This window comes from Stegostoma tigrinum, chromosome 30, assembly GCF_030684315.1.
Source record: "Stegostoma tigrinum isolate sSteTig4 chromosome 30, sSteTig4.hap1, whole genome shotgun sequence".
NCBI lineage: Eukaryota > Metazoa > Chordata > Chondrichthyes > Orectolobiformes > Stegostomatidae > Stegostoma > Stegostoma tigrinum.
The window spans coordinates 42261622-42282865 of NC_081383.1; the positions used below are offsets into that span (position 1 = coordinate 42261622).

Sequence of the window (21244 nt, forward strand, 5' to 3'; positions counted from 1 at the left end):
CAGTGTGAGAAAGACAGGACAGGCATTAGCCTGAGGAGAAACAATAAAACAGTAGGCCATTCAGCATTGGCTGGAAGAATCAGCCAGCTCCCACTTTCTTCATCTGTCGTAGAGATGTTCATGAGGCTAATGTCAAACAACATGATCTCAAGTGCCATTGTGCAGGATTCTACAAGCTCACTACTCTATAGTTGCTTTCTGCCCTAACCCCACTCAAATCTTGATCTGAGAAATGGATCCCCTTGTTCAGGGAGTGACCTTAGTCTTGGCTTTTAGACTACCAGAATACAAAGCGTAGGGAAAAGTTCAAACACATCCCTATACGTAAGCCAACAGAGGAACTCAGATTAATGGGTTGCCCTGTCTGAATGCTATTGAGCAACAAACTCAAACTGCAGGCCAATTACCATTACAAGACTTCAAAGAGGCAGCCATGCAAGACCTGGCATTGGGGTGGTAGGTGATGTTGGCATGTCCATATGATTATTTGGTAGAGACCACATGCTCTGGCAGTGGTCTCACCTATTTACAGTTTGTAGACAAGGGTCCAGAGGGGAAGGTAGTCAAAATCCACAGGTTAGAACAGAATTTGCGGAGCAGGTAGTAACCTGGAGGTTTAGCCTTCATATTCTAGCAGTTTCAGGAGAAGTTAGCCAAGCGGAGGACATCACCATTCACCAGCACCAACCATAGAACATGTTGCTACAAGATCAGGTCAAGGCTGGGAGAATTCTACAGCTGAGTTACTAAGCCACTCACCATTTGTTCTACAACTAATTGCTATCCTCAATCGATGATTCAGAATTCAAACGCCCTTCTGCAAACACTGGGAAGTTTAGTCTTAGTTTCAACACACCCCAGGGACATGTTTCTGACTGGTTATTGGTATTCAAGGGCTACAGTTCAATCTCGTGACACTGGGCAGACAGGGCTGGCTTCTTCATTCTGTACACTGCAGCCATCACCACCAACAGCAACACCAGAAACCCAATGGCTACTCCAATCACAACAGGAGATCCAGCAGCACCTGTTGGGAAATGCAAAGGTGTTAAGACATTGGCAGAGTACTCCATGAACCACAGAAGAAATATCACTTACCATTCTCATTCAGCAGCTTTGAGACCGGCTGTTCTCCTGCAACAGGAACACAACAGGACCAGGAGCACTTGCCAAGGTCCCCTCGTGGAGGGGGACTCCTGCATGACCCTATTTGGGTCAAGAGGGACAGGACAGATTGTTAGAATCCATGTTGAGACTACAGTCAAGATGCTGTATCCTTGCTAACTAGATGTAGGGGACATTGAAGATCAGGGACAGAGGGGGTGGATCTCAGCTCAACAGAAAACATCAAGGAACTCACTTGGACCATATCTGGTTGTACAGTCATCCTGAGCAGAGGGAGAGCAAACCTCAGCACTGCAGTACAGGTAAACCTAGGAAGGAATTTATACTCAAGTGAGCATTTTGTAGCTGGTACCCAGGGTGTACTACAGAGAGTCAGCAAGAGGGTTTCATGAGGTTGGTCTCAATTCCATCAGTTTGGTTACCTGTCCAGAGAGGGGCTGCTCAGACACTCCATCCAAGAAAACAAAGGTCTTCACTTCAAACCACTCATGATGGGCTGGGAACTGCAGGCCAGAAGAGGCATCTACTGGGTGCAGGACAGTCAGGTAGTCATCACCCTCATAGGGGCACCTGGAACAGGATGTGGTCAGTTTAACAACTGTTTGCTCTTCGGAGCTGTTTCAAAAAAACTACAAAACATGTAGTGGTCAAGGCATGTTCAGCAAGGACAAGGAGGAATTACAATTGTCAAGACAAGAATCAACCAAAAGCTGACACTACCCCACTCCCACACCCTCCAAACCTTGAAGTAAACAGGCATGGTATTGTACAGCTAATTGATCAGGGAGAGGGCAAGGGAGTCAGCAGGCCAGACAACCAGAAAGTACTGAAAGATTAAGATGAGGATGAGTCCTTGTAATCTAGACAGAGCAAACATGAAACAGTACTACCCTTAACTCAATCCCTGGGGAGTTTACAGAAATCCCGACATACAGGGTGACAAGGTCTCACATTTGAAAGGTGGCAGTGACACCAGGCAGCTGCTGGTGTAGGGGGCAATGTTAGCCCAGACCAGTGTTTGGTCAGCTGACCATCAGGCCTATGTGGCTAAAGGGAGGCCTTCAGTCAATGCAGCCAGGATTGATTTAATCTTCACACAATGACAGAGATGTTAGAGTGGATACTGAGGAAAAGCTGCCCAAGAGAGTGTCTGAAAATGCAAAGAGTGACAGGGCAGGGGGGGCGTGGGTGGAGCGGTGGAGAAGAGGGTGGGGGGGTAATATTTAACTTTTAGCAGGTTCAGGCACCAATCTCAATCCTCTTCCAAAAACAAATGCCTTGACAAATGTTGAGGCAGATTCCTGATGATGGGCAGGTCAAACAGCATGAAAGCAGATGCAATAGCACATTGAAGTCTCACTTCAGCCATGATTGAACAAAAAAAATGGCACACCAGGCTGAGGCCCAACTGTGACAGTTGGGTCAGATTACTCAAATCCACACTCATTCGAGACCAGTCTTTCCATTCAGAGTCCTTACCCATCCACCAGGAGACTCCACTGCACCTCATGGTCAGGGGCTGGCACAGGGGTGTCCAGCAGTCACGCAATCTCAGCACAATCATTGGGTCAGTGCAATCCTTCACACGAACCTCAACAAACACCGACTCCCGAAGGATCCTCTCAATGGGGTAGTCACTGTCCTTGTACCATGCCTGTAGTTGCCATCTGACAAACAAGGAGAACAAGTCAGTCACTCCCTGAAGGAATACATTCCTAGTGCTCTATTAGGAGGGCAGCACAACCTTTTGCTATTCACAGTTCCAGCCTCAGGATCCCATCCTCAGAAGCAGCTGGTGGTGGAGGGAGCATGTAAACAGACATTGATTTGTAAGCCAGCCTCATGCTCCCCCTTGTACTTGCACTGGATGTGCAGGCTGTCAAGAGACACAAAGAGGTGGAGGAGTTTCAGTCAGTAACCCTTCCCTCTACACCAAAGCCCACTGCCCTCTCACCTGAGTGCACTGTCCCTGGTTATTGAGCCCTGTGGCCCCATCTGAACCCTCCTCTTCCAAGATGTCTGTTTCATACAAAGCTGCCAGTCTCCTCCTGCAATGGAGGGCACTGATTAATAGTAAGCTGGCCCATTCAAAAGGGACTGAATGCCAGACCCCCCAATACTCACCTGCTGGGTTGAGCCACAAGATGTAATTGGGAAGCGGAAGGCTACAAGCTCCTCTGATGAGCTTAGGCCTGCACTCAGCTTCTTGCTGATCTTTCACGTACAGAGATGACAGGTTGAGGGCAGGACAGGTCAGGTTTCTGGTGATCGCTACAACGAACTGGCCATCTGCTGTACACACTGCAAAAGTGAAGAGGTATTCAGTTTCACTTTGTGGTTGTGGCCTCCAGTCATTGACAGAAGGATCAAGATCCAACAACAAACATCAGCAATTGTGATGCTACTTGGTATCTTTCTAATGGAAAGAAATGTATTCAGGCAGATAGTCTTCTACATAAATGGTGCCTCAGAGGAATTGAAGCCATAGGAATTCTAAGCTTAAGACTGAATGACCAAAAAACCCTATCTGCATTGGTAAAGTGAGGTGGTGCCAAGGAGTGGAGACTTGTCCCAGTGATAGTGTGGACAAAGGGACCTGTGCTTGGCCACCAGCCCCACAAAACACTTCACAACTGCAAAGATTAACAGTATTTGCCTTGACATTTTATAATATATGATGCCAGGCATGACATTATATAAAAACATGCCTACATTTTGTAACAAAATGCAAAATCTGTTGTACAAGTCCTTGCCTATTTGTAGCTCCTTGTTAATATTTTCAGAGACACACCAGTCAATGTTGTATCCCTGGTCAAGTCTCAATCCCATTCCATGAAGCAAGAAAGAATGTACATGGTTTAGTTTAAAGATAAAGGCAACATCCACTGCTTGTTTTTAAGCTGTCTTCATTCAGGAAGAGGACATCTAGCACACACAAGATGGTGCTAGTTTACATTCATTCAAGGCTCAAGATTCAACTTGCTAAAGTGTTCCAATAAACACATACCACACTAGATAAACTGGTCCATAGCTGCTAAAGCTTCTCTCCCTGATCTAGAGAGGGTTGAATATGATAGGGTTTGCTGTACAGATCCTAGCAAGTGAGAAGATTTTAGCTCAGGTTGTGGTTCTGGATGAGAGTTTGCTCACTGAGCTGGAAGGTTAGTTTTCAGATGTTTTGTCACCATTCTAGGTAACATCAGTGAGCCTCTGGTGAAGCACCGGTGTTATGTCCCACTTTCTGTTTAGGTTTCCTTGGGTTGGTGGTGATGTCATTTAATGTTCTTTTTCTCAGGGGATGGTAGATTGACTCCAAATCAATGTGTATGTTGATGGAGTTCTGGTTAGAATGCCATGCCTCTAGGAATTCTTGTGTCTCTGTTTGGCTTGTCCTAGCATGGATGTGTTCCCAAACAAAGTGGTGTCCTTCCTCATCTGTATGTAAAGATACAGTGATAGTGGGTCATGTCGTTTTGTGGCTAGTTGATGTTCATGTATCCTGGTGGCTAGCTTTCTGCTTGTTTGTCCAATGTAGTGTTTGTCACAGTTCTTGCAAGGTATTTTGTAGATGACATTCATTTTGCTTGTTGTCTGTGTAGGGTCTTTTAAGTTCATTACCTGCTGTTTTAGTGTGTTGGTGGGTTTGTGGGTTACCCTGATGCCAAGAGGTCCAAGTAGTCTGGCAGTCATTTCAGAAGTGTCTTTGATGTAGGCAAGAGTTGTTACAGATGAGGAAGGACACCACTTTGATTGGGACAACACATCCATCCTAGGACAAGCCAAACAGACAGAAGAATTCCTCGAGGCATGGCATTCCAACCAGAACTCAATCAACATACAGTAGGTCCAAATCAATCTACATTCCTCTGGAGAAAAAGAACAGGAAGTGACATCACCAGTCCAAGGAAACCTAAACAGATAAATAGAAAGTGGGACATACCAGCACTTCACCAGAGGCCCACTGATGATGTTACCTAGAGTGGTAACAAAACATCTGAAAACTAACCTTCCAGCTCAGCAAGCAAACTCACATCCACAGATCCTAGTGCTTGGGGTAGGGCTCAGAAACCACTCATTAACCACCACACTTTTCAGATTTGCCCCTTTTAGAGGGGTGACAGGACCACTTCCAAATCAGCATTATTTCAACTGCAACCTTCATAGTGAGCAAATACCCTGCTCATAGTTACATCGAGATGGTAACTCACTACACTAAAAAGGCACTGGGAATTTTGCTTAATTACACCAAGCTGATTTCTATTCAAAACCCTAACTAAGGCTTAGTTGTTTATCAACTACTTCCAGTGCATGAGGAAAGATCCAAAGTTGACCAAAATAATATTATCCCTCATCAAACCAACCAGCCACTTCACTCGGGACCATCCCCTACTCTAGGGGAGAGTGAGTGTGCCACATTGCTGGGTTATTTTCTCAGGAACAGGTGAGCTTGTCTCCCTCCCACTGACACCCACAAACAGTCCTTCACCATTGCACAAGGAAACAGGAACAAAGTCCCCGCTGATCGCTTCAGTGTCAGGCTCATTTGCTCGCTGTGGGATCCGGGAGGTGGGTGCTGCTTACCCGGGCTCTCTCTCAGGTTGTAGAAACACGGCTGCCCACTGAGGCTCGGTGACTCAAAGAAGCAGCCCCGCTTGATACAGTCAGTGCTGCTGATAGCGGGCGGGCCACACGGCAGCCTCCAGGCCGGCTCCGGGTCACGCACAGCAGAGGCCAGGAGGGGCAGAGCCAACACAACATCGAATGTCCTATCGCAGTCCCTGAAGCTGTGCAAGGCCCTGAGCACCAGCCCGCTTTATAGCCAGCAATTGGTGAGGAGCCAATCGCAGTTTAGCCGCTTCCTGCCCCACGGGGTTTTACTGCAGTTCCCAGTAAATCGATTCTTTCTGTCGAGTTGATTGCAATCTCTAAACAGCCTCTGAACACGCGGCTTATTGAACAATTAATTCCTTCCGTGTTTCATTCATTCGGACAAACCCTAACCGCTCTTTAAACTTTACATTTCAAATCATGGGAAATTTCATTCAGGTTTGTGACACCAGGTCTATCGGTTCAGACTTTACCTGTGGGCAGCTAAAGGGAAATAAATGTGAGGGAACAAAGTACATTTGGAAGATCCCTCTTCAGAATGTGTCCTTCAGTCCGGAGCTAACGTTCCCCATGCGGCACTCGGAAAACAAACTGACCTCCTGCTGCGCTGAGTGTTTTACGCTGTACGACCAGGATTAATGTGTTTCACTTCTTTGATCTGTTTCACCATTCAATGAGAGCACGGTGGATCAGTAATCTCACTCCACAGTGAAATGCCTTAATAAGTGGTTGAGGAAAATCTGTCAAACTTTGTTCCCGCATTAATGTTTTCTTTCATGGGTTGTGGGCATCAATAGCAATGCAATAATTCATGCCCATCACCAATTAAGTGGCTTAGTCAACCCTTTCAGAGGGTAAATAAGTGTCAATCACAGTGCTGTGACTCTTCAAGGACAATTAGGGATGGGCAACAACTTGCCAGCAACACCCATCCAGAAATACAAACTGTATCATATTCTGTCAAAGGACAGTATATTTTTTTCCAAAGAGAGAGATAGCAAGAACTGCAGATGCTGGAGTCAGTGTCAATACAGTGTAGAGCTGGATGAACACAGCAGGTCAGGCAGCATCAGAGGAGCAGGAAAGTCGACGTTTCAGGTCTGGACCCTTCATCAGGACTAGTCAGAATCCTGATGAGGGGTCTAGGCCTGAAACGTCAACTTTCCTGCTCCTCTGATGCTGCCTGACCTGCTGTGTTCATCCAGCAAACACTGTATTGACCGTATTTTTCCGAAGGTGTGGTGCCCAGACTGTTCACAACCATAGTGTAGTTATATCTTTGAAAAATTACATCTATCCATCGAATTTGATTTTTTGAGATTTAAGGCATGCATTCTATTAGTATTTGATTATTTTCTGTACATTTTAAGGATCTAAATATCAGGACTCTAAGCCTCTTCTAACTTTCCACAATTTTCTCCATTTGGGAAGTACCCTGTTCTATTTGTTTTAGGTACAATTACATTACTCACACTTCCCAGTTTGTGCCCAATCACATAATCCACCAGGAACACGTTGTAATTTAGCCTTTTTGTCCGCATTGCTCATAATGTCCTTCTCTTTAAGTCATTTGCAAACCTGGTTATGTGATTTTTGAACCCAACTATCAATTGTTAACACAATGCGAATCCTCAAGAGCCCCACATGAATGCTTGCAGGGGAATGATGAGTCAGATCCTGTTAATCAGAGCGCCTGCCTATTACAGACAGGCCCAGTAGAGAATGAAAAACTCCGATAGTCTTACCTTCACTCTCTGTAATCCACATGCTTTTTAAAAAGGAATGTGTGGGTGATTTTTTGACCCTGGTGTATGTGCAGTCAATGTAATTAACTGCAGCAAGCCTTTCTTTGTGTGTTTAAATAAGCAGCATGATTTATTAACACAGTTATCGTGAAAGTCTGTTATATCGCACTCATGGGAATGAAACAGTGAAGGGAGTACTTCTACAAACTACTTTGTATTTCATATGATTCGTCCTTTGTAGGAAAAAATTGTCATTGCAGGTGCATTAAGCACAGCATTTTCATTCTGAAAGAATGGCTTGTATGTATTCAGTGGCTGGATTCAAACCCTGTGGTTATTCCAAGATTCTCACAAAGAAATGGATGTTCAACACGCCATGAATTAAAATTAGCCTTTATTGTCACATATACTCAATAAATATAGTGAAATGTTTATGTTGCCACTTAGAGCGCTGACTTAGGCACCAAGGTACCTAAGCATGGCTTCTTTAATTACAAGATCTTGATGACATGAGACTTTTGTAGTTTCATCTGCAGGAGATTGCGTGCCTGGATTTCGAAAAATGCTGAGAAACCTTTTAAGATGCAACAATCACCAGTTTGTTTTTAAAGAAATCATTGCGCTTATTGCCTTTGACTGCTGCTGATGTCCTGTTCAGAAGGTATCATTGCATTGACTGGCAGTGTTGCATCTCTCTAGCTTTTGGGATAATCAAACTCTGAAGCCGGGTTTAGTCCTATTAAGGAGTGCTATTGGCTTGGAAGTCCAAGGCTATTGCTTCACAATGGGCAATAGATGAAGGCTATTTGCATTTACTTGTGGTTAATGGACCCTGTGATCTTATTTGTTAAATTTTCAACTTGGAGGCACAAAATCTGGAAATCTGCAATGCGGAAAGACCCATCATGAGTTATTCAATTAGGTTGCCTGAAGCGAGTAATTCCTGCAAATATGCAATATTTCAGAAGTCTCTTCACTCTTGCCAGCCACTGTAGTTGCATTGTTTCTGGCCATTTTCAATAAATGACAGTTGTGGAAATTCTGTTATATGCCACATTTAAAAATAGCTTGATACTGCCCATCATCACCACTGTCTCTTTTAGCTCTGCCAATTTCCCTAAACAATGTTAGTAATACACCCTCAAATTCACAACCTTCAACTTGTGATCAATTAACTAAAGGAATTCAATTAACTGCCTTCAGAAAGAAATCCATATAAATAACTTGCGCAGAAATTTGTCTATCCACTTCTCTCGTCACTTTTTCTTTAAAAAAAAACCTAATCAGCTTTTTCTGGTACAATTGTATTTTCTAAATCCTGCTGGTTCACTCCTCAAAATGCTTAAACTGTTCAGCTGCTTGTCTATTTTCGGTCACCAGCTTCTATTTTATCACTTTAATGTGAGCCTTGACTAGATGTGGAACCTCTGTTACAGTTTCGAGTTTTTCTCCTTTCAAACATACTGTTGGACAAAGTCATACTAGAAATCACCTTTAGTCAAATATTCACACCCTCCTTTAGGTGGTTATCTAAATGTGGTTCACTGTTCGCTATTAAGGCCTGTCCCCTACCTATCCTGCAAACCACTGCTGTGCTGTTCTGCTAATCCCAATGTTAAAGAATCCCTAGTCAGATCACCTGTTTGCTATATTCTTGTCAATTATGAGAATGCATTCAAATTTATTACATCACAACTGCTATTGGAGGGCCTTGTCAATCCATCCATTTCTCAATTCCAGCTATAAAATTGTTAGTTACTGCTTACCTCATGAAAATTATTTTGCCCTTGATCATTAAGGTAGTTCCTTCCCTGTATCAGTTTCCTCATCTGGCGACTTTATTACCTAGGATATATTTAGGCCCCAGTGCTTGCTAGCAAGCCAGACTGAGCATCATTGTCAGAGCCTAGAAGTATAGTCTTCATAGCTCAGGAATGGTGCCTTTGTTCCAGAAATGAGTCCCACTCTTTTGGCAATGCATTCTTCTCCCTAATCTGCTTTTTTTAAAAAAAAAAGCACAGCACACATGTATGGCTCAGGGATTATAACCTTTCAGTTTGATTCCTAATGTACTCAAATTTAAAGCACAGAACAGTAGCTAGTACTGCTGCCACACAGCACCAGGAACCTGGGTTCAAACTCCACCCTCAGGCAACGATGGGGGGGGGGGGGGGGATGGGGGTGTGTGTGTATGTGTGTATGTGTGTATGTGTGTATGTGTGTATGTGTGTATGTGTGTATGTGTGTATGTGTGTATGTGTGTATGTGTGTATGTGTGTATGTGTGTATGTGTGTATGTGTGTATGTGTGTATGTGTGTATGTGTGTATGTGTGTATGTGTGTATGTGTGTATGTGTGTATGTGTGTGTGTGTGTGTGTGTGTGTGTGTGTGTGTATGTGTGTGTGTGTGTGTGTGTGTGTATGTGTGTATGTGTGTATGTGTGTGTGTATGTGTGTGTGTATGTGTGTGTGTATGTGTGTGTGTATGTGTGTGTGTATGTGTGTGTGTATGTGTGTGTGTATGTGTGTGTATGTGTGTGTATGTGTGTGTATGTGTGTGTATGTGTATGTATGTATGTAAAGAGAGAGAAGAAATGAGTCTGGGGAGTGGTCTGAGAGGGTCACACTGAACTGGCTGCACTGAAGTGCCTGTTCCCACTCTGTAGCAATTCTATTATCTAACCATTTTGCTGTTAGTGCCCCTGTGGCTCAAAACCAGGTCCTCACCAAGTAGGTTATTTATTGCTTGCCCCTGAGCACTTGGCAGTTTGGGATAGCCTATCCTGAACTGTAAAAAAAAACTGGGGAACTTCAGCTAGAGTCTAATAGTGATACTTGGAAATTTAACAAACATGTTTGACAATGAATAAACAAAAGAGACAAGTAAAGAGGCCATTGAATGTAAATTGAGAATATACATCAGTTTTTGGATTATAGTGAGCCCCCAGTGAGAGATCTTAGAATGTTAAAGGAGCTGAGAAAAATCAGTTTTAGTAACTATCTCTCCAAGAGTTTACTTAAAGGTGATAATCCAGCACCATGCTGTTGGCACTGCAGATAAAGTACAAAAAAAAACCAGAAGTAAATCCAGGGATAGTAGGAACTGCAGATGCTGGATAATGAGATAAGGTGTAGAGGTGGATGAACACAGCAGGCCAAGCAGCATCTGAAGGAGGAAAGCTGACATTTTGGATCTCAGCCCTTCTTCAGAAATGGGGAAGAGGAAAGAGGTGGTTCTGAACTAAAATAGGTGGAGAGGAGACAGGTCAAGAAGAGGTGGGGTTGGAACCAGTAAAAAAGGTGTAGGTGGGGTATTGGGAGGGGAATAGGTCAGTCCAGAGGATGGACAGGTCAAGGAGGCTGGTAGGTAAGAGGTGGGAGTGGGGTTTGACATGGGAGGAGTGGGTAGATCAGATGAGGGTGGGGGGGGAGGTGGAAAAAAACTAAGTGGAGGCTTGGGGAACACTTTGTAGAACACCTTTGCTTGGTTCGCACTAAAAACCTCCACGTCCCAGTTGCAAGCCATTTCAATGGCCCTTCCTACTCAGACAACATGCCCTGCATTGCCACAATGCTACCATCTGAAGGCTGCAGGAATAGCACCTCTGCTTGGGAACCCTGCAGCCCAATGGTATCAATGTGGATTTCACATGCTTCAAACTCTCCCCTCTGACTAGATCCCAAAGCCAGCCTAGCTTGTCCCTGCCTCCTTAACTTGTCCTTCCTCCCACCTCAAGCCCCACCCAAGCCTCATCCCACCCCCTTGACTTGTCTGTCCTCCCTGGGCTGACCTATCCCCTCCCCAACTGCACTCACCTTTACTGGCTCCATCCTAGCCTCATGACCCATCTGTGCACCACCAACTACCCCCCTGCCATTGTTAAACCAAGTCTGGGTTTAAAACCAGAACAAGTCCCCCTGGACATGAGAATCTCTATCATGTGGACTAGGATCAAGGGCATCAGAACCAGAACCACTCAGCCAAGAAGGTGCAATGCCTCAACCATCATTCACGATGAAACCAAAAATTTAAAAAGAGTCCATATTTCTTCACCCACCAACTTAGGGTGTTTCTTCACTCCTTTGTCTGCATGTGATTTGTATTGTTCTTGTCACCACACTCACTTTTGAGTCAAAGGCAGGAGGGATTTTCTCCCAGGGAAGAGTTCAGTAGATTGGGTCTGTACTTGAATACAGAATTGAGAGGAGACCTTGAAACAGCTGGGGACACTTGAAAGACACAGGTGTGTGTGCCTGTGTGCATTGATGTACTCCAATTTACTCATTTCAAAAAAGGAACTCTAGGCAGTTTGAGGACAGTCACTGATATCATTTACAACTGAGGCCTGGTCCTTTGGCAATGTTCAAAGGGGGCAGAAGGAGGAGGGAGAGAAGGAAAAAAGTTCAAACATTTCCAACAAAAATGTTTATTATAAAACAGCACTTTTTAAAGTCAATTCAGATTCCACAAATACAAGATTACAGTTCAATTAAAAAAGTGTTATGTATTGATTACACACTTCATTCAAGCACCATTCAGCTTTGGTTCAGAGGGAGAACCTGCAATCCAAGTATCTTCAGAGAGACTATAGAGGAAATGAACAAGGTTGTTTTGAAGGTCAAAGTGAAAGAAAAAGTCCCAGTTTACACTTTAATAGCCAATCATTGGAGCAGTTTAAAGATCACCAAATGGCAGGTTTTTCAACAGACCCCTTGCTAAATACCTATTCTCTGGAGAGATTTTTAGTGACAATTAGAAGTTGCAAATTGAAACCCAATTCAGAACAAACACCCAGAAGGATGGGCTCAAACAAAAAAGGTGACAACTTCACCCAAGGTGCAGAATTACATAAAAACATACAAGTTATATTGCATTCACCACTTTGAAAACTTTTGCCTTTGGGAGAGATTGGTTTGGTGGAAGGGATGATAGTCTTTTTCCAATCATCTGCTTCATTCTTAGTCTTAAGACTTTTGGTTTTCTACTTCAGATCAATAGGAGGGAGGAACTCTAGTCCTGTAGCAGCAAGTATTCAGTTTTAATAAAGGGGAGGAGGTGGAAACTAACAGAAGCAGCATGCTGACAAATAACCATGTAAAGATGGTTAACATTTCATCTAGTCTTTCACATTGCACTGTACTCAAAATCATTACTAACCAATACATAAAAACATTATCACACAAATTGAACTGTGCCATGTGGATGCCTGTGTATGATGCTAGCTTACAGAAGAAGCTCCATCATTTAGTGACATATAGACTTTGTGCTTTCTGTACAGAATATAATGCTGCACCAGGAAGATAATATCAAACAACATTGATATCAGTCCAAGGCCAAACTTAGTTGGATCACCCAAGATCAGCATCTCTTCATCTACAAGACAAAGTAGATTATATTAGCAAGTAAAAATCTAAGAACACAGTCTAAACACAATGCTGCAGATGCTGGAAGTGGGAAAACAGAATTCTAGGCAAACTCAGATCTAGCAGCACTGAGATTAAACCACACAGTTGAAATAGTTCAAGTCCAGAATGACTCATTCCAAATGATTCATACCACACAAACATTACATTTTCCTTCCACAGATGCTGCCAGGCCTGCCATGTTTCTCCAGTTCAACTCAAACTAGTATAGTAAAAACAAAAACAAATTGGAGTAACTAAATGTCCACTGTTTGCAAAACTGGAAACTGCCCACCCTGGTCATAAAGACTGAAGAATGGGCACTAGGAAGAGCAGGCCAGAACACAGTAATGTCCTGATCAGGAGGTACATTTGATCAGTCAAGACAATAGTCAATGCCACAAGTCAAGTCAAATCAGAACTGGGCTGGAACAGGAGGTAGTTATAAGGTAAAGATCAGTATTTTGACAAGGTGTGCCTTTAAGTCCAGCACAAAAAGCTATTTCAGTTAAAAAACCTCCAAGTCCAATGCTGACGCCACAACCTTGAGAAGGTCACCTTACAGCCTACATCCCTCTGAGTGAGAATATTTCAGTATTCAAGGCCTGGCAGCTTACCATTGTTATATGATTGCAGGAACATCTGCAGGAGGCTAAAAGCACCTCCAGTAATATCCAGCAGTGCATTCCAGATGCTCCAACCAACTGTGCTCTTTCTCTGGTAGTTCATGTAAACCTGGAAGGAAAGAAGCAGTGCTGCAGTCTTAATCTTGCTATCCATCCAACCATGAAGCTCCTTATGGGGTCAGGTAAATAGCAGTGAATATTACACTAATATTGTATAAAGCACTCAGTGGTGTGGGGAGGCAGGGAAGGAAAGAGCAGCGAGTAAGATTGGTGTTTGGAATCTGGACGTGTTATTCTCCCATCATTGCAGCATCACTTGGCAAAGAAAGTAAGTGCTTGAAATCACAGTTAAGCTTACACAGCAAAACAAAATATACACTTGAACTTGGGGTTCCTGCCAGTGATCATCTGCAAGAAAAGAGATACTTTGCTTGAGTAGTAACAGGTCCTACAAAATTTCTGGAACTACTAGACTGGAGTACCAATTATTGAAGCAATTTGCCAGGGAAGTTAGTGGAATCGTCAAAGTATTGGAAGGTCTGGTTAAAAGAAGGACAAAATTAAAAGATTCAGTGATCCACATTCATCCACAACATCTATTGAAACCTAGTGATAGTGGGAACTGCAGATGCTGGAGAATCCAAAGATAAAGTGTGTAACTGGATGAACACAGCAGGCCAAGCAGCATCTCAGGAGCACAAAGGCTGATGTTTCAGGCCTAGACCCTTCAGAGGGGGATGGGGGTGGGGGGGGGGGGGGGGGGGGGGGGGGGCGCGGTGGTGGTAGGCAGGCAGACCGAAGATGGATAGAGGAAGAGATAGGTGGGAGGAAGGTGGGATGAGGTTAGTAGGTAGGAAATGGAGGTGTGGCTTGAGGTGGGAGGAGGGGGATAGGTGAGAGGAAGAACAGGTTAGGGAGGTGGGGACAAGCTGGGCTGGTTTTGGGATGCAGTGGGCTTGTTGTGGGGGGTGGGGGGGGGGGGGGGGTGGGAGAAGCGGTGGAGAAGGGGACCACTCTGTCCATGACTCCCTTGTTTGCTCCACACTCCCCTCCAGCCCCACCACACACAGGCCCCAAGATGACTTTCATATTAAGCAGATGTTCACCTGCACATCTGCCAATGTGGTATACTGTATCCCGTGTGGCTTCCTCTGCATTGGGGAAACGAAGTGGAGGCTTGGACTGCTTTGCAGAACACCTCCACTTGGTTTGCAATAAACTGCACCTCCCAGTCATGAACCATTTTAACTCCCCTCCCATTTCTTAGATGAGATGTCCATCATGGACCTCCTGCAGTGCCACAATGATGCCACCCGAAGGTTGCAGGAACAGCAACTCATTCTGCTTGGAAACCCTGCAGCCCAATGGTATCAATGTGGACTTCACCAGCTTCAAAACCTCACCTCTTCCCCCTCCCCCCACATCCCAAAACTAGCCCAGCTTGTCCCCACCTCCCCAACCTGTTCTTCCTCACTTATCCCCTTGTCCCACCAAGCCACACCTCCATTTCCTACCTACTAACCTCATCCTGCCTCCTGACCTGTCCGTCCTCCCTGGACTGACCTATCCCCTCCCCACCTATCTTCTCTCCATCTTCAGTCCACCTCCCCCTATTTGTTTCAGAGCCCTCTCCGATGAAGGGTCTAGGCCCAAAACGTCAGCTTTTGTGCTCCTGAGATGCTGCTTGACCTGCTGTGTTCATCTAGCTTCACACTGTTATCTTGGATTCTCCAGCATCTGCAGTTCCCATTATCTGACCAGTTAGGTAGATGGATTACTTGGAAGAAAAAAGGTTGGAGAAGGACGAAAGTAGTGCAAGAGTCTTCTGTGGCAATCCCCATCTCAAAACAGCAAGCAGTTTTGGCAACTGTAGAGGGGGAGGGATTCAGGGGAATGTAGCACTGATGGCTATGTTTCTGCAGTAGAGCCAGAAGGCTGTCAGAGAAGTAGAGGCACAGACAGACATTTGTGGCCAAGACATCAGAACAGTGTGCTGTGTCTCCAGTACCAGGATCAAGGTTCTCAGACAAATGTAGAATATTCTCAGAGAGTGACCAACAAGACATTAGTTCCAATGTGTACAGTGACATAAGAGTGGATGAAATGTGTAGAGAGAATATAGGAAATTAGCTAAGAGGTTAATAGCAGGTCCTTGAGGGTAGTAATATCTAGATTACACCTAGTGCCAAGCAGAAGTGACAGTAGGAATACGGTGATAGAGTAAAGGAGTGGCTGAGGAGCGGGGACAGGGGAGAAAAGGGTTCTTATTGTTTTTAATTGACCTATATAAAAAAGGAGCACAAATTATACCCAAATTGGAAGTGGACTAGTACTGTGTGGTTGGGGGGGGGGGGGGCAGCATGCAGCAGGGTGCAGAGGGAAGACAACTTCGCTAAACCTACTTGGGAGGATTTAGACTAGGAGGGTGTGTGTCTGTCCATCATGAACAAAAAGCACAACTGAAATTGAGGTGCATTTCAAATGAAAGGAATAATTGGCAAGGCAGATGAACCCTGTATGGCTGGGAACATGGGATGCTGATATAGCAATTGCAAAGATGTGGCTCAGGTATTGGGAGGACTGGCAGCTTATGTTCCAGAGTATAGACACTATAGGAAGCATGGTGTGGGTGGGGTGGGGGAGAAGAGTGGCATTTTGATTAGTGATAACACTAGAGCCTTAGTTAGGAAAGATATTCCAGGGAGTACATCCAGTGAAGTTTTGGGTGAAACTGAAGAGAGGGATGATCACCTCTGATATTGTACTGCAGACAAAATCAGCAGGAAATTGAGACATTTAAAAGGGGACCTTATCTGAAGGAACAGGATTGTAATCGTAGGGGATTTTAATTTTCCAAACACATAGGGACTGAGTGTTAAAGGCTTACTGGGAGAGGAACTTGTTGTTAAGTACCCACAAAAAAATCCTTCTACAGTATGTGGATGTGCTGACTAGAGAAAGACAAAGCTGGTATTTCTCTTGGGACTGAAAGCAAGGCATTTGATGGATGTGCTCAGTGGAGGAGCACTTTGGGGCTAACAATAAGCCTATTAGTTTTTTTAAAGGGAAAAAGGATAGACCTGATCATAAAAAGTTAGATATCTAAACTGGAGGAAAGCAAATTCTGATGGTATTGGGCAGGAACTTTCAAAAAAGTTGACTAGCAGGATGGCTGGAAAGTAGAAAGCTTTCAAGAGAGTCTAGATGTAGAATCCAGTATTTAGCTGGAAAGGTGAAGGACAAGGCTGATAGGTTGAGGAGTGCATGACGACTTGGGTCAAGGAAAGAAAAAAGGAAGCTTGTCAGTGTAAGAGCAGAAAGTGAGTGAATCCTGAATAAAAAGACAGTAGGAGTATGCTTAAGAGGAAAATAAAGAGCAAAAAAGGGGACATAGCAGCTTTGGCAAGTAGGCTTAAGGAGAATCAAAGGGATGCTACTAATACACAAGAACAAAAAGTAACAAGGGAGAGAATAGACCCCTTTAGAGACCAGCAAGCCAACCTACACATGGAACCACAGGAAATGGGGAAGATGTGAAAAGTATTTTGCATCAATGTTTACTGTGGAAAGGAATAAGAAGATAGAGATCTTTCCAGGTTCTAATGGACATTCTAAAAGCAAAAGGTGAAGGTGTTTGGTATTGGCCAGTGTGTGGTGTTTAGGAGTTAGGTGATATGACCACAGGACATTGGTGAGACACTATTGGAATGTGTTGTGTAACCCTAGTCTCCTTGCTAGACGAAGCATGTTGCTAACTTGAAAGGGTTCAGAAAAGATTTAAGGATATTGCCAGGGTTGGAGGGTTTGAGCTGTGGGGACAGGGTCAATCTCTTTACACTAGATCAGAGGTTGCAGGGTGATCTTAGCTTTATAAAAAAAGAGGGACATGGAGAGGATGAATAGCCAGAGTCTTTCCCCAGGGTAGAGTCCAAAACTAGAGGGATTAGGCTGGGTGGGGGGGGAATGTTTTAAAGGGGACTTAAGGGGTAACATTTTCAGATAGTGGTGTATGTATAGAATGAACTGCCAGCAGATGAGTGGGGAAACAGTACAATTATGACAATCATCCAGATGCCATTTTAAATATGAATAGGAAGGGGTTAGAGGGATATGGGCCAAATGGGACTAGATTTGTTGAGGATGTCTGGTCAGCATGGGAGAGTTGGACTAAAAAAGGTCTATTTCCATGCTGTATATTTACCTACAGAACACCCACCCAATTAACCATAACCAGCTGCCCCTGTTTCAAGGGAGAAAAGGGGACTAGAATGAGTCTTCAAAATATTAACAGGCCTTTTGTGGCTAGTAATGCATGTACTAAACCTTAAACCCTACAAAAGGTTGGTCACAGGTGCCCAGTAGAGCCTTATATAGTCAGGAAATTAAAAAACCTCAGTGAAAACCATACCTTCTATGGGACATTGGCAAATAGGTTAATGGGTTTATGGTTACTTTGTCGTCATTAGAGACAAAGTTACAAGGAGATCAAAGCCAGGAACTAAATTTTGGGGGAAATGCAACTTTAAAAAGGCTGTAAGGATGGGAAGTCACTTTGTTAGAGGGAATGAAGCAGGTACCATTGCAGATGAGGAAGGGTCACCAGACCTGAAGTGTTAACTGTTTTCTCCTCCACAAATGCTGCCAGACCTGCTGAGCTTTTCAGTGACTGTTTGTACCATTGCAGGGAATAACCTTGGTTCAAGTGTAGAATCCACATGCAAGAAGTTAGAAACCAGGGGATGACTGCTTAGAGCCCCAAATGACTAGTTCCATACAACAAAAAACCAGCAGGAATTGTTTTAATGAGAGGGGTAAGTTAGTTCAGGTGCCTAATAAATAGGCAGTTGGTAAAGCCTGAGTGTGCATTCTTGCTGGCCACATCTGCTAGTATATACTCAGGATATCCTCCAAGAAAATTAAAGAGTTCTTGGAGTAAGGATCTCCTCTAGTAAGCCAGTGACTATAATATGGTAGAATTTAGCACTCCCTAATGTGAGAAAGTGTGTGCTAACAAAGTGTTACTGCAAGGATATGAAGGCAGAGGGGGCTAGTGTGCACCAGAACCCAAAAGAGAACAGATGTATTCTTAAACATCAGAACAATGATTAAAGTCAATTAAAAGAAGGATACTACCAAAAATTGTTTTTCCAAATGAAATATTAGCAGTTTAAAAAATATTCCAATCCTCTGGCATAAAGCATGCCAAAATAGCACAACAGTAAACTAAAAAAGTTAGCTAAGATTTTCTAAGATGGCATAATTTCAGTAAGAGGTCACATTTAAGAAAAGAAAATGTTGAAGGGTATCTGCACTTAACATGCCAAGTATAATCAAAAGATGAGAGTGGTATTAGGAAAAAGCAGGTGAGCAAGTTAGACAAGCCATTTTTCAATTGAATGCCAGAACAGACTGGAACACTAAAATGGCCTATTGTTCCTGGGTTGCCTACCTGAGTGTGAGTTCAATGGCTTATCAGAAACCACCGAATACCATCTGGGACAAAGCAGAGCATCACTGTGGCTCAGCAGGTAGGGCCCTGGCCAAAGAACCCAGAGCCTTGTGTTCAAATCTCACTCTACGCCATGATCACAGCAACACTGGTCTTGTGAAGTGTGAATTAGGTGTCAAATGTTAGTTTATCAATTTAACACCATCAATATCAACTCCCTTTACATCTCCAACATTAGTGTTAGAGAATTGTTGCAGGACATTCCCAATATTTGGTGACCTCTCCCTTGAAGGAAAAAGATGAAGAAACTTGCCAAGTTAACAACCTCTAGTTGAGATAATATGAATTGCCATAGTTATCCTGCCCTCATTACAAATTCTATTTAACAACAAACTAGAAAGAAGCTGATCAACTGTTGGTTTCACATTCTTGTTGGTTCCCAATTTCCCCAACTCATACCTCTGACAGAAGCTCCTCACTTCTCAAAAGAAAGGGCAGCCTGACAGTAAAGAACACATCAAGGAATTGTCCCTCATATCCATTTTAAAGCCCTTCCCTCAAATTTTTCATAAGATTCTTGGACCATTACCAGGTCACTTTTTGCTCATCTTTAGGGCAGGATGAAAGGGAGCAAGGAAAGTTGCTATTGATTGAAACAACAAAGTTGTTTGGAGAACAGCATTCAACTTGCCACTAGGGATTGGAGTAACCCCATCAAATCGTCCATCCACTGCAGTCAGACTACTTTAGAGAATCCCTACAGTTGTGATCAGGCCACTTCGCCAATCAGGTCCACACTGACCTTCCAAAGAGCATCTCACCCAGAAACTCAGCATTTCCCAACAGCTAATGCCCTTAACCTACACAGACCTGGACATCAGAAGTATTTTTCACATGGCCAAACCCCACTGCCTGCACAACTTTGGGCTGTAGGAAGAAACTAGAACATCTGGAAGAAATCCAGACATGGAGAGTGTGTGCCTGGAGTTTGCAAAGATCCCATGGGTGGGATCAAACTCCAGTCCCTAGTGCCATGAAGAGCAATGCTAACTGAGCCAACATGCCATCACATCTTGAAAGCAGTAGTGCTCCTTCAATAGTGCACTGCAACATCAACCTCATACTCTAAGCTCACTGAGCTTGGAGATTTATCCATAGGACTGGTGTAAGCAGACATTGCTGTTTTAATCTGCATTAAATTATAGATACTATATCAAAATCTTACCTGAGGGATATATTTCACCAGGACAATGCCAAGTTTGATATAGGAGAAGTAATAGACAAGTTGAAGCCACGTTATTCGATGGACTAATGCCATTATAAAAGTGACAAGCGCACACAACCATGAACCCACCACTAGTACGGTAGCAATCTTGGATACTTTCTGTGACCCTCGCTGTAGAGCAAACAAAGACAATGGATCAGTTCATAAGCATTTTGTAGAATATTGTTAGAGTGCGGTTGTAAAAGTTTACTATTGTCATGTGGGATGCTGGGATAGATGACAAATTTGCACATCTTAAACTGGAGAGAAACTCTACAAATGACAGAATGTGCTGAACAGGAGTTACATTGAGTGGTCAAAGCTACAATCCCAATTTCTTCCACTTGTCCCACATCTTCACTGTTTAAAGTACTACCCAATTTTATTGGGAGGTTTAGTGTTTCCAGCCTCCGCTACCTTCCCAGGTAGTGCATTCCAAATTCTCACCACTGGCAGAGTTTAAAAAAGTTCAAGTCCCTTTTGAATCTCCTGCCCTTCAGGAGAATAAAAAGGGCATGCCACCTTGTGATCAACCCCTCAACCGAGGGCAGCTGCAATATTTATCCTGTTCACACACCTCAGTCTTCTCTGCTCCAAGAAAACAATCCAAGCCTAGTCTCCTTTAGCTGAATTTCTCCATCCCAGGCAACATCCTGGTGAGCTTCCTCTGTACCACACTACTCTATTACATCATTCCTTTAGTGATGTGACCAGAACTGCACAGTTCTAATTATGGCCTGACCAACACCTTGTACAGCTCCAATATTCTCTTTTCTTATACTCTGCCACAGCTGATTTAAAAAGTGTTCCATATGCCTTAGCTATCCTACTCTTGTTTGCTGGCTTCAGGGGATGTGAGTAATTATCCCAAGATCCCTCCATTCCTAAGCTACCCAGTGTCCTGCCATTCATTATACACTCATCTCATTCTTCCCGAGTACATTACCTTGCACTTCAGGGTTAAATATCGTTTGCCACTGGTCTGCTCATCTGAGCAGCCCAACTATAATCTTCTCATTACCTA

The 21244-nt window shown here is 43.7% G+C and overlaps 1 protein-coding gene across 1 annotated transcript in view; it reads right to left on the bottom strand.

The window, feature by feature from the left end:
* Nucleotides 1–896: 896 nt before the first annotated feature.
* LOC125465670 (cystinosin-like) overlaps nt 897–21244 on the bottom strand; it is a 33392-nt gene continuing 13044 nt past the window's right edge. The window contains exons 9-18 of the mRNA XM_048559400.2: nt 20182–20352; nt 13499–13616; nt 12707–12852; nt 10206–10266; nt 3250–3426; nt 2947–3001; nt 1548–1695; nt 1361–1433; nt 1099–1134; nt 897–1027 (exon numbers count right to left, since the gene is read on the bottom strand). Coding sequence (XP_048415357.2) covers nt 897–1027; nt 1099–1134; nt 1361–1433; nt 1548–1695; nt 2947–3001; nt 3250–3426; nt 10206–10266; nt 12707–12852; nt 13499–13616; nt 20182–20352 — 1116 coding nt within the window. The remainder of the gene's footprint in view (nt 1028–1098; nt 1135–1360; nt 1434–1547; nt 1696–2946; nt 3002–3249; nt 3427–10205; nt 10267–12706; nt 12853–13498; nt 13617–20181; nt 20353–21244) is intronic.